The sequence below is a fragment of the Neomonachus schauinslandi genome, chromosome 2, assembly GCF_002201575.2.
Source record: "Neomonachus schauinslandi chromosome 2, ASM220157v2, whole genome shotgun sequence".
In the NCBI taxonomy this organism is placed as follows: Eukaryota; Metazoa; Chordata; class Mammalia; order Carnivora; family Phocidae; genus Neomonachus; species Neomonachus schauinslandi.
In genome coordinates this window covers 16,412,428-16,426,832 of record NC_058404.1, presented here as the reverse complement: position 1 = coordinate 16,426,832, position 14,405 = coordinate 16,412,428, and the positions used below count along the sequence as shown (strand labels likewise).

Genomic DNA, 14,405 nt, shown 5'->3' with positions numbered 1-14,405 from the left:
GCTTTTCTAGAAGCGACTTGTTTGAAAAATGGGGGAAAGAGTCACACGTCAACATCCGAGAGAACCCCGTGACCTGTTATTGTGGTTGTCTCGGATCTCCCTGAGGATGACAGCAGCCTCCGGCTGTGCGGGCTTTCCAGCTGGAAGGGCTGGCTGGAGGCTGTTTCCTGCACGTGAAACAGACAGCACCGGCCGCATCTGCCGCGTTGCTTCCCTTTGCATCAGGTTTTCGGCTTTGTGCTTGTCACTCCGTCTTGTCTTTCCCTCAACAGCGGCGCTGTTGTGAAGGCTCGGGACAAGCACCGGCATCCGGAGTGTTTCGTGTGCGCCGACTGTAACCTCAACCTTAAACAGAAGGGCTACTTCTTCGTGGAGGGGGAGCTGTACTGCGAAACCCACGCAAGGGCTCGCACGAGGCCCCCACAGGGCTACGACACAGTTACTCTCTATCCCAAAGCTTAATTAAGCCTTACACAGACCCGAGCACGCACACACTCACGCGCACTTACACACGAAGACATCGGTGGCTTTGGGCAGAAGTATAGCAAACGGTTGGCTCCAAATCTAAAACCAAGGCTTTTAGACGTTTTTCCTACTGTTACTGAAGAACAGGGAGCGGGAGACAAATGCCTGCTATAAATGTACTCGGAAACATACACTTAGCTATGTTTTTTCTCTCTCTCGGGCTAGTAATAACTTAAGGACATTGAAGGCAATAATTTTTTTATATGTCATACCCCACAATTTATATTTATATTGTGACATCAAGAGATTCGGGGGAGTCTAATTATCTTTCCTTAACAAGCTGATTTTGCAATTGTAGTAAATACCAAATGACAATCTTGTAGTCTAACCCAACCTGCAATTGTCTGTTACCTGTTTTAACTATTATAGTGCATGTCAGAAAGAAATTCCCTAGATTTCTCTAGTTTCGTAGTCAAACAATTATACCACCAGATGCAACATACATAATAAATACATAAAATATTTTTAAAATACCTAATGAAGTGGCATTCAATGAATTCAAATAAAATCAACATTCCAACAAGAGGGTGCAATCATATCTTGACATGTACACTAACAACTTGGGTATTTTAAGAAAAATGTGGCTTCTTTAGTTTCCTATACTGTTTCTTATGAGCCCACAATTTCTGCTGATAGGAGGGACATTTAAATTTGCTAAAGGTAATTCAGTCCCTTTCCTATAAAAACAGTTTCTTGTGCTTTGAAATGGTCTCTTTCATTTTATAAATGTTTCTTTCAGACGAAATAGTCAGTGACTTCAAGGCTCAGACCTCCCTCAAGGCTGTTTCTTTATGCTCAAAATTTCACCACTGCTGCTGCCTCCTTCCCAAGATGTCATCTCCAAGAGGAGACAGTTTCAGGGCCCTCCTGAGGAAGGGAGGGGCTGCTAGTCTCCTGGGATCCTATTGCATCCACTGCTAAGATCCATGGTTTCATTTGTGGTCTGTTTTCTCCACATGGTTGGGAGCAGGCAACAAACCCACCTCCAGCATCATCTCCAGAAGTCTCAGCTCTTCCCTGGAGGCTTGGATCCTTGTATCTCAGTGAACTCCATCTAGCCCCTGGCTCTGTCTTGTCACCTTGCCTCTCACTTTGGTGGTCACATAACAATGCCCCTAACTTGCATGTCTTACCTACTTCCCATGCTCTCACTGGGGATATATGGGAAACTTCTGAAAATGTCCCCTCCACATAAAACCATGGGAAACTGGCAGGATGTGAAGAGGGGGAGGTAGGGACTGTCTTGGGCCCTTTGTCTCACCCTCTGGTCACAAATTCATCTCTACCCTATTATCCTACCCTCTACATCTATACCCTACCCTGTGGGTCTGGAGCAGGTAATCTCCTATTGTCCCAAATGGAAAATAGGGCACACATGGTATTGCTCTGGAATTCCCCCAAACTTAACTAATTATTTCTGACCCTGACCTGTCTAAGGTTTGGATCCAGTGAGAGGAACCACAACACATACCTGGCCCCTTAGGCATTTGAGATTGCAACTGGAGCCCCTTGCACCAAAACAAATTCATTAACAGAGGCATTAAAATAAAATAAATAAGAAACTTAGAGATCAAAGAAATGAATGTATCCAAATAGACTATATTTTTTGTTCAGATGTTATTTTAAAATATTTTGTTCTGGGAAGGACATAAACTTAAAAGCTTGGAAGCTAGGGAGAAAATAAATGGTAACTGACTTAGAAAACTCAAGAAAGCTGAAATCCAAAGCAGCAGTGGAGAAAACTGAAAACCAACCCAATACACCCTCCAGAATCTTGCAAAGGTGTGGAAATTAACAGCACTGGTATTTCTGGACTAGAAGATAAAGGTGGAATGACTATCAGGAGGAGCAAGTAGAATCTGTTTGAGAAGTATTTAATCCCCAGAGCTGTTTCCTCTCTTACCCCTCATGGCCCTTCCCAGTGGTAGTCTGCTAGGTATTATTGATAGAAGGTTAAGCAACATCTCAACTGGAGTCAGGAAGCACAGCTGAGGATATGTGTACTGTACTAAAAAGAGGTTAAATTAAGAATGAAAGATTCATGATAAAAGTGTACATTATATTGTATATTAATGTACATCATATATTAGTATATGGTAGAATAATAATGAACGGCTTAAGTTCACATGTTCAATAATGAGTTAAAAAAAATGGTAGTGTAGGGACGCCTGGGTGGCTCAGTCAATTAAGGATCTGCCTTTAGCTCAGATCATGATCTGGGGGTCCTGGGATTGAGCCCCACATCAGGCCCCCTGCTCATTGGAGAGTCTGCTTCTGCCTCTATCCCTCCCCCCCCCCATGTATGCTCTCTCTCTCTCTCAAATAAATAAATAAAATCTTTTAAAAATAAGGTAGTGTAGTTTTTTTAAAAAATAGTATAGTTCTAATCTGAAACTTGAGAGAGAGATGGCTTAAATCTGGTAATTCAGACCACGTGACCAAGGCTTGTGAAGCATGCCCTGAAGTTGCATGTTTATTATAGTTAATAAAAATTATTCTTTCAACAATTAAATCTAGAAATTTTAACATGTAGAGAATTAATAAATAGAAATGAATGCAATAATATATATATAGAAAACCCTAAAGATTCCACCAAAAAACTGCTAGAACTGATAAATGAATGCAGTGAAGTCAAAGGATACAAAATCAACACACATAAACCTGTTGTATTTCTTTTTTTTTAAGATTTTATTTATTTATTTGACAGAGAGAGACAGCGAGAGAGGAAACACAAGCAGGAGGGAGTGGGAGAGGGAGAAGCAGGCTTCCCGCCAAGCAAGGAGCCGGTTGAGGGGCTCAATCCCAGGACCCTGGGATCATGACCTGAGCCGAAGGCAGACGCTTAATGACTGAGCCACCCAGGTGCCCCAACCTGTTGCATTTCTATGCACCAATAATGAAGCAACAGAAAGAGAAATTCAGGAATCAATCCCATTTACAATTGTACCAAAAATAATAAGATACCTAGGAATAAACCTAACCAAAGAGATAAAAGACCTGTTCTCTGAAACCTATAAAATACTGATGAAAGAAACTGAAGATGACACAAAGAAATGGAAAAACATTCCATGCTCATGGATGAGAAAAACAAATATTGTTAAAAGGTCTATACTACTCAAAGCAATCTATACATTTAATGCAATCCTTATCAAAATACCAACAGCGGGCGCCTGGGTGGCTCAGTTGGTTAAGCGACTGCCTTCGGCTCAGGTCATGATCCTGGAGTCCCGGGATCGAGTCCCACATCGGGCTCCCTGCTCGGCAGGGAGCCTGCTTCTCCCTCTGACCCTCCCCCGTCTCATGTGCTCTCTCTCATTCTCTCTCTCTCAAATAAATAAATAAAATCTTTAAAAAAAAAAAAAAAAAAGAACAAAATACCAACAGCATTTTTTTACAGAGCTAGAACAGGCAAACCTAAAATTTGTATGGAACCACAAAGGACCCCGAATAGCCAAAGCAATCTTGAAAAAGAAAAGCAAAGCTGGAGGCATCACAATTCCAGTCTTCAAGTTTTATTACAAAGTTGTAATAAAACAGTGTGATACTGGCACGTAGATCAATAGAACAGAATAGAAAAGTCAGAAATAAACCCACAATTATACGGTCAATTAATCTTTGACCAAGCAGGAAAGAATATCCCATGGGAAAAAAGACAGTCTCTTCAACAAATGGTGTTGGGAAAACTTGACAGCAACATGCAAAAGAATGAAACTGGACCACTTTCTTACACCATATACAATAATAAACTCAAAATGGATGAAAGACCTAAATGTGAAATCTGAAACCATTAAAATCCTAAAGGAGAGCAAGGCAGTAACTTCTTTGACATTAGCCATAGCAACTTCTTACTAGATATGTCTCCTGAGGCAAGGGAAACAAAAGCAAAAATAAACTATTGGGACTACATCAAAATAAAAAGCTTCTGCACAGCGAAGGAAATGATCAACATAAATAAATGGCAACCTACAGAATGGTAGAGGATATTTACAAATGACATATCTGATAAAGGATTAGTATCCAAAATACATAAAGAATTTATAAAACTCAACACCCCAAAAAACAAATAATCCAGTTAAGAAATGGGCAGAAGACATGAATAGACATTTTTCCAAAGAAGACATACGGATGGCCAACAGACACATGAAAAGATGCTCAACATCACTCATCATCAAGGAAATACAAATCAAAACTACAATGAGATATCACCTCACACCAGTCAGAATGGCTAAAATAAACAGATGTTGGCGAGGATGCAGAGAAAGGGGAACCCACTTACACTGTTGGTGGGAATGCAAGCTGGTGCAGCCACTCTGGAAAACAGTATGGAGGTTTCTCAAAAAGTTAAAAATAGATTTGTATTTCCCTGATGCCAATGTTAATTTTTTAAAAAAGTTAAAAATAGAACTACCCCACAACCCAGCAATTACACTTTGTATAAATAGGTATTTATCCAAAGGATACAAAAATACTGATTTGAAGGGATACATGCCCTCCAAGGTTTATAGCAGAGTTATCAACAATACCCAAATTATGGAAAGAACCCAAATGTCCATAGACTGATGAATGCATAAAGAAGATGTGTGTGTGTGTGTGTGTGTGTGTGTGAGAGAGAGAGAGAGATAATGGAATACTATTCAGCCATAAAAAAGAATGAAATCTTGCCATTTGCAATGACATAGATGAACTAGAGAGTATAATGCTAGGCAAAATAAGTCAGTCAGAGAAAGACAAATACCATATGATTTCACACATATGTGGAACTTAAGAAACAAAACAAGCAAAGGGAAAAAATAGAAAGAGAGAAACTAAGAAATGGACTCCTAATTATAGAGAACAATCTGAGGGGAGGGGGTGGGATGGATTAAATAGATGATGGGAATTAAGGAGTGCATTTGCTGTGATGAGCACCAGATGATGGGAATTAAGGAGTGCATTTGCTGTGATGAGCACCAGGCGATGTTGAATCACGATATTGTACACTTGAAACTAATATAACACTATATGTTAACTAACTGAAATTAAAATAAAAACCTAAATAAAAAAAGAAATGAATGCAATATGAACATTATTTTTTTTTCAAAGATTTATTTATTTATTTATTTGAGAGAGTGAGAATGAGAGAGAGAGAGTACATGAGAAGGGGGAGGGTTAGAGGGAGAAGCAGGCTCCTCGCTGAGCAGGGAGCCTGATGCGGGACTCGATCCCGGGACTCCAGGATCATGACCTGAGCCGAAGGCAGTTGCTTAACCAACTGAGCCACCCAGGCGCCCCTGAACATTATTTTTAAATATATAAAGTACAAAATAAAAATAGCACTGTTAAAATGAAAAGGAATTAAAACTTTAAAAAAATGAGAAAACATTCTGTCCCTCATACTAGTATTTTGTCTCTTAGTAAGTTCACACCAGATTCTACATAGGAATTCATGCCATGAAAAAGAATGCCAACCAGTTTTGATTTAGCTCACAGAATAACGTATTTTCTTAGTAAACAGACTAGTCACTGTGTTTATATTTACAAGCTTATTAAAGCTAACAATGATCAATGAAACTATCCATTAAGATTAAGAACTGGGCTTCTATGAACTTTGGACTCACGATTAACTAAATTACAGGTTTTTTTCAGAGTAAACACAGGATAGAGTTGCTACGCTCTCTACCAATAGGATGAATGATTGAATAAAAAAACAGTCCTAGTTATCACATGTGCTTGCACCTATGTAAGCAGAGTAAAACATAATGGTTAATGTGACACACAGTTTACCCATCTCTCCATAAGATAATCTCCAATTTGTCCAACATGGGAACACCCCAAGATAAACAGAATGCAACTCTCGGTCTCTTCTATTAACAACTTGAGTTACAAAAGTTTGTCAAGTTGACCTTTGAACAGATTTTATTTCCATCCTAGAAAACTGCATTACTCTTTATTATCATGTCATCAGAACCTGATGTTCTTTTACTATTTATGCTGTGCCGTCTGAATCATAAGCGTAAAAAAGGCGATTCAAAAAAAGAATGAGATGTTTAGATAATTCAAGTAAATAAACCATTTACCTCCTCTAAATGACCATTTCAAGACAATCCTCTCAAGTCTATTCATTTTGGAAAGCACTCAATAAATATTTATTTGAAAACCTACCAAGTAAGAGATGTTAAATATGAGGCATAACAATATGGACTTTTGAATACTTTGTGTACATTTACAAATGGACATTTTTAAGCTAATTAGAATGTTTCATGGGCTTAATTTTAAAACAAAGCACCTATAAGAAGTGGTGGCTTATAATTATTTCCTTTTAAATTTTCTAGTAATATTACCAAACATTCATTTCAGAAGAATCAGGTATCAACATTACCTTTTTAATTACCTGAAAACTTTGTCTAAATATGTACAGAATGTCCAACAACATGTTTTCCTTTCTCTAGGAATAAGGCATGTCAGCATGTTTTAATTTATGAAAACCCAAAGCACAATTCCATTGTCCACTATTCAAATCTAATACAATATCTGCTCTTAAATCCTAATTGCTACCCCTATCATAAGTATCAAGCATAAATGGATTCTAAATTTAGATTATATGAAATGCCAAATATTTGGGGATGAAAATTATTCCACTCATTTATTTATTCAATTTTTCACCTGGTGAAGGAGTACATGCAAGTTATTATTTCTGCACCAAAAGCAAAACTATGTTGTGAGTTTGAGAACGACCTCTCATGAGGCCAAATTCCCATTGTCTCCTTGTCTGAAGTATGGGGTTTGAAAAACACAGGTATGTGGATTAGCCATCACATGTATATGTGCCAAGGTGTGCACATATCTCTGGTTCACAAAAGCACCGAGGTTATGCAACCAATGTCACATGGATGAAGAGCCTGCTTTAGGCTCAATCGTGCCCATAGGTGAACTGGTTGCTCAGCCTGCCTGTTCATGCATCTGGGCTCCAGCTGCTGCTATCTGAGCTCCCAAAGCTCCCAACCATGACCTTTCCAGAACAGTACTTCATGTTACAAAGCTTTTCATTCCTCAAAGTATATGACCCCCTTCTTCCTGATGCTAAACTGCTTTCTGGTTTTTGGACACTAACGGAGCTGCCCTGGTGAGGGCCACTTGGTCACGATATAAAAACAGTATGTTTCCTTTGCTATGTGAAGATACTATTAACGTGTACTTCCAACGGAACAAATGGATTTGCAACAAGAAACCCATATTCCTTGCTTGATTTCAGCTATGAGCTGTGACATGAGTCAGAGGTGGTGTCCGTGACCATTGGAACAGAATGAAACTTCTAAACTGAACCAAGAACCTAGCCACATTGGTAGCATGCCCTCACTGAACGGAATGGCCAGCCAGTTAACAGTGATAAAGACAATGTCAAGTGCAGGTCTGGACTGTTTGGGCTGGTAGAAGTCTCAGAGATCATCCAGTCTACCCCCTTGTTCTGAAGATTAAGGAGTTAAAGCCCAGGGGCAGAGCTACAGTTAGAATTCAGATCCTTATTCAGAGCTCTTTCCATAACAACCTCCTTACTTACTACTTAATAAAATCATTACTTAATATTTTTATTATTCCACACTACATTTCCTAACACTTATGGAAGAGATGATTTTTATTATAAAGAGAACAAATGTGGACTTAAAGTTAATACTGATATAAGTAAACAAAACCACAGAGAGAAAGAAATATAATAGTGTTTAGAATTCATAGGTTTAGGGGTGCCTCGGTGGCTCAGGTCATGATCTCAGGGTCCTGGGATTGAGCCCCACATCGGACTCCCTGCTCAGCGGGAAGCCTGCTTCTCCCTCTTCCACTCCCCCTGTTTGTGTTCCCTCTCTCACTGTGTCTCTCTCTGTCAAATAAATAAATAAAATCTTAAAAAAAAAAAGAATTCATAGGTTTAAAGATTTCTGAAATATATTACTTATTACCTAGGGAATATTAGTGAGTTTAAATGGGATTTTTTCTAATTATGTAGCCTTGTACAAAAATTAAGCTTTCTGATACTTTTCCTCATCTGTAAAATGTTTATTTGGCAAAGTCATAAGGATTAGAAATAATGTATAAATGTGACTGGTATTATGTCATGAATTTTATAAACACTCAATTAAAAATCTACACACTCAAATAAAATACATAGAGTCAGTAAAGGGACCTTAGTCCTCTTTATAGCTACAAGATTATAACCTACAGTTTTAGTTGTTGTTATCATTCTTTGCCTTTGCTTGAGCAACCAGAATTTTTACTTGGGGTCAACTTCAATTCCGTTGTTAGTCTTCTAAATCTTTAGAGTATATAAGAACTGCTTTGAACTTACCATTGGGTATAACAGAATATTGTCAGTGAGTCTTTGGTGAAGTCAGGTTGCATGAACTCAAGCTTTTAAAATTACCCTCCTCAAATGAAGAGAAGTTCCAGTGAACTTCATGAATCTGATCCTTCTCAGTGTGAAATGTCAACTCTCCTGGGACTATCAAGAATAGGTATCTAGTTCTTGAATCTTTTGGCTTGATACAATTGTGCTCATTTAATTGGCTCTTGATCTTTGACCCCAAAGAATAATTAGAAGTCATAGAAACACCATTTTGAACTTGGGATTAAATACTGAAAAGCATAGATAATAATAGTTTTTAGGTGGGGCGCCTGGGTGACTCAGTTGGTTAAGCCTTTGGCTCAGGGTCCTGGGATGGAGCCCTGCATGGGGCTCCTGCTCAGTGGGGAGCCTGCTTCTCCCTCTGCCTCTCCCCCTGCCTCTCCCCCTGCTCATGCTCTCTCTCTCTCTCTCTCTCAAAGAAATAAAATCTTAAAAAAAATTTTAAATAAAAAATAAACACTTAAAAATATATAAAAACTGTTTTTAGGGGTTTACACATTACTTAGTAGGAAATGTGTCAGATATTTTATATGAATTATCTTAATTTGATCCTACAGCAACCCTGTAAAGTAAGGATCATCATCCTAATTTTATGGTTGATAAAACTGAGTTCTGGAGAGATTTCATGATTTCTCTATAGCTAACATCTAGGAGATAGTAAAGCTAGTTTCAGTTCAGCTTTGCCAGTGTCCAGAGCTCATTTTTGTAACCACCGAGTTCTAATACCTGGAGTCAGTTATATTGAAATGGAATGTAGGAGATAATTTGTACAAAGCTTACTAAGGGCTTTGTTGTCCCATGAAAGCTTTAAAATTATCCTAAACTAAAAGCTATTAAATCTCTTGTGCAGAAATAATGTAAAGCAGCAGAGACAGGTCATCAAGAGCATGGATTCTAAAACCAGACTACCCAGGTTCAAATTCTGTCTCCAGGAGACATTTACTATAGGAGAAATTTAGCCTAACCTCTTTGTGTTTCAGTTTCCTCATCTATAAAATGGAAAGAAAAAGAATGCCTACCTCACAGGGCCGCTGGAAGATTGAATGAGTTCATACATGTAAAGCACTTGCAACAGTGTTTGGTACATAGCAAGAGCCATGTAAGTGCTGGCTATTGCTATTATTTTAGCATTGATCAAGCATTTTCCAGAAAAGGAATTTGTGAATCATCTAAATAAGTAGAAACATTTCTACCCATGATGGGTTTTTTTTAAGAGAGGAAGGGGGAGGGGCAAAGGGAGAGAGACGGAGAAGAATCTTAAGCAGGCTCCTCACCCAGCACAAGCCCTACACAGTGCTCAATCTCACAACCCTGAGATCATGACCCTGAGATCACGACCTGAGCGGAAACCAAGTGTCAGACACTTAACCCACTGAGCCTACCTACCCATGTTGTTTCTTTTGGTCCTAACCATTTCTAATCTTAAGAATCTATTTAACAGATTAGTGACAATACATATTTATATTAATAGTGTTCTTTTTTTTTTTTAGGATTTTATTTATTTATTTGTCAGAGCAAGAGAGAGAGAGAGCACAAGCAGGGGGAGCGGCAGGCAGAGGGAGAAGCAGGCTCCCCACTGAGCAGGGAGCCTGATGCGGGACCAGATCCCAGAACCCTGGGATCATGATCTGAGCTGAAGGCAAACACTTACCGACTGAGCCACCCAAGGGTCCCTTAATAGTGTTCTTTTAAAAAATAATAGCTTTATTGAGATATAACTTACATACCACATAATTCATCCCTTTGAAGTCTCTTAGTATATTCAGTGGTTCTTAGTACATTCACAGAGTTGAGTGAGCTCAATTAGACTCTCCAATCTAACAGAGGGTACAGAGACCACTACCTCTAAACCTACCCAAACCGATGAATACCTATTCACCCTCCACAAGCTTCACAAACAGAGTGCTAATCTGCCCCAAGTGCCTTGTTCCAGAGAAAGAGCATTCATTCCCTACTGCTGGCCTCTGTCAGAGGGAAGAAAGCTCTATATCATCCCTACAAAATGGCCAAACTTTCACATGTTCAAAGATGCTGTTGGTCCTCTGTCTTCTTCTTGGTCCAAATTATGCCCATTACTTTATTCCTCACTCTTCCCAACTTATTTTTCCCATTCTGTCTCTCTCTGTCACTGTTCCCAGCCTGCAAGCATGCTCAAGTACTATACACCATGCTAAAAATATCTCTTTCCCTAACAACTATTCCTTCTCAAGCTACCTTGAGATGTAGTGACCTACATCTATCCCTTTAGCACACCAAACTTCCCAGAGTTAGACCAACCCTACTTTCTCAGTATCCCCACCTTACCACTATTAATAAGTCCTCTTAAAATTGCCATCAACTTCCTAAGAGCCAAAGCTAGTAGCCATCCTTAGTGAGTTGTGGGCTTCATTCTATACAGATGAAATCAGGTTAAAATCAACGCTAAAGGAAACTTAGAGAAGGCAGAGTGGAGGTGTTTGCATTTGGAGCAAGCCTTTGAGCTGTCAAAGGCCCACTGCTCATGGTAGACTTCCGAAGTCACCAGCACATAGGTACCCCTCTCTGACCATAGCCCTTGCCTTAGGAAAATTACCCAAATTTGTTATATCCTAGGAGAAGTTTGATCACTTTTTCACACTACTGTAGATCTCAGCTATGACTGATAGCCTTGTGATCTCAGGCTTAAAAAAAAAAAAAACATCTTCTGAGGCTAAAAAAACCAAGAAGTATTTTAGTCTGGTAATAGATTGCTAAGAAAAGATTTGGCTAGCTTGTGTTTGTGCAGTGCTCTTGAATTTGTTCCAGATTCTTGAATCTGCAGCTGTTAGTCAACAGGTGAAAGTAGATTCTCTAGGAGGAGATGCCTTTAGAAGATTTTGAAATACTGTGACTCACAGATTTTTTTCGTTGCCAGCACAGATTCTAATTCTGTCCTTTAGTAATGAATTTCACAATCAAAAAAAAAATCAGACATTTTCAGGGAAGTTGTTGAACCGACTGACACGTGTGACCAGAGAAAGCATATCTCCTGACAGAATATGCTTCACTGTCTATCTGATAGAAGGCGAAATGAAATAGAAACCATCTCACCCCACTAATCTATTTATATAGATTATAGAGAATGTACAGGTGAACTGTGATACCATAGCAGGAAATAGGAACTTTTAGCTCTAGCTTGAATTATATTTATACTCCCTCTATACTTTTATAAAATTTAGATGGAAATTTTACAGTTACAGAGTTTTTAAAAAGTTCTTAAACTTTTCATGTTTCAGTTTTCCCCCATACCGATCTGGAAAATAATTTTCTCCATAAAGTTCCACAATTCTCAATACCATTAAGTATAAGTAAGAATATTTCACCAAAAGCTTAATTGTTGGGGAGATAAATATATTAGGGAGGGAGGAAATTTAACATCCCTCAGAGTAAGTGCTCGGATTATAAACTTTGTTTACCACTTTTAAATGGGATAATGAGCCATTCAGCGTCGCAGGAGCAGGAACAGGGAGAGGTAGGCTCCAGCAAGCATAATGTATAATTTGCCAGGTTTTTCCATATATCAATGACCCTTCATTTCTATGTATTGAAAATCTGAATGTTGTAGAAGACACTGAGAGCTCAACAGTAGCCAAAGAGCCCACGAGAATCTTACAGGATCAGGTCATCCTGGTCTCACTCAGGAGAATGAGGTTTTCTCCATTTTGGAAGTCTAAAGGAAATTTCATTATACTATCCCTTTTATCTAATTCTAATCTATGTTCTGGGTAAGGAGATAATCATCTTACTTGACTTTAGCAACTTGGCAATGAAGAACTTTAGGGTCAAGATGGTAGGATGAGAGCACATATAAGAAAAATACATTTTAAAATATATTAAAGTATATAGTTTTGTGGGGAATTATGTTATTTACAATAAATGGTGGGTCAATCAGATAGCCACAATTTTTAAAATGGATATTGACACCTACCTCACACTCTGTAAAAAGATCAATTCCAGATGAATTAGCAAATCTAAAAGAAAGGTAAAACAATCCAGGTTTTAGGGGAAAAAAAAATGGATGAATCATGTCACAGCCTTGCAAAAGCAGACACAGGGTGTCCATTCCCAAAGAGGGACAGGGGAGCACCCATGTGGGGGCGAGCACTAGCACAGTAAGCAGTCAGAGCCTGAGCCAGGTAAGGAGGGTGGCTCTACGTGGGACTGGCTGGTGCATGGTGTCAAAGCTCAGGGGAATGTGGAAGTCTTCTACACAGACAGGAGGCCCAGCATAGGGTGACAGAGCCCAAGAAAGGTGAAGAGGGAATCTAAGTGGAGAACAGACCCAATACAGGGTTCAGAGTCAATGGCAAAGTAGGAGGGAAGAGGCAGTGGAGGGTATTGGAACCTAAGTTGATGACAAGGGCATCCACATGGGACTTGGTGAGAGACTGGCATTGAGAGAATGGATATTTGCTCATATAAATAAATATATAAAAGGTAATGGGAGTCAACTTTCTCGCTGTTGGTAAGGGAAATTACAAATATGGAAAGAGAGAAAACTAGAAAGAGCACTGTGATGTTGGACGGGAATTGGAGGTATCATGAACTCATAGTTTTCAATATGTAGAAATAGATAGAGAACAAAATATGGATGTGAATGTCCATGTGTTTGCATGTATATATGGATATAGATGTCTATATGTATGTATATATGCATATCTAGACATTCCCCAGCTCTATCCACTAAGATGGTCTGGGAGCAGCTATACCGAGACAGCAACACTCAAACCTAACACTCACATCCTGGTTTCTAAATACCATTCTCTTCTAAAACAAACCAAGGCTCCTTGGAGAAAGGCTGATTTCAAGGCTAGGGCAGGGAAAGTATGGGATGAGACTGGAATATCTGGTTGTCCAGGCAAAAAAAATGAAGAAATGCTCCAGGAATAAAAGAGACATGTCAAAAGTACACCGAAGCCAGCTAAAGAAACTCTCACTGACCCTCTAGGAAAATTTAAGCAACAATATTGATCATGTTAGCAACAGAATATAATCCTTTGTAACCCACTGAATAAAATAGGAAACTCTGAGTCCATGAGACTCTGATTAAAGATGCACGTCATGACAACTACGTGTAGTGCGAGAGTTTGAACTGGACACTTTTGTCTAAAGGACAATATTGGGAGAATCAGTGGAACTTGAGTGGGGTCTGAAGATTAGATAGTAGTAATGTATCAGTGCTAATTTCTGGATTTTGATGGCTGTATTGTGCTCATAATGAAAAATGTCCTGGGGCGCCTGGGTGGCTCCGTTGTTAAGTGTCTGCTTTCGGCTCAGGTCATGATCCCAGGGTCCTGGGATCGAGCCCCGCGTCAGGCTCCTGCTCAGTGGGAAGCCTGCTTCTCCCTCTCCCACTCCCCCCCTTCTTTTGCTCTCTCTCTCACTGTCTCTATCTCTGTCAAATAAATAAAATCTTGAAAGGAAGGAAGGAAGGAAGAAAGAGAAAGAAAGAAAGAAAGAAAGAAAGAAAGAAAGAAAGAAAGAAAGA

The 14,405-nt window shown here is 39.1% G+C and overlaps 1 protein-coding gene across 4 annotated transcripts in view; it reads left to right on the top strand.

Annotated features, from left to right (window-relative positions):
- The window catches only part of PDLIM3 (PDZ and LIM domain 3), a 31,866-nt gene extending 30,868 nt beyond the window's left edge, over positions 1–998 (top strand). For all 4 annotated transcript variants that reach the window (XM_021694130.1, XM_021694132.1, XM_021694131.1 and 1 more), the window contains one exon: positions 273–998. In XM_021694130.1, the coding sequence (XP_021549805.1) occupies positions 273–462 (190 nt within the window). In that variant the 3' untranslated portion in view covers positions 463–998. The remainder of the gene's footprint in view (positions 1–272) is intronic.
- Positions 999–14,405: the final 13,407 nt, after the last annotated feature.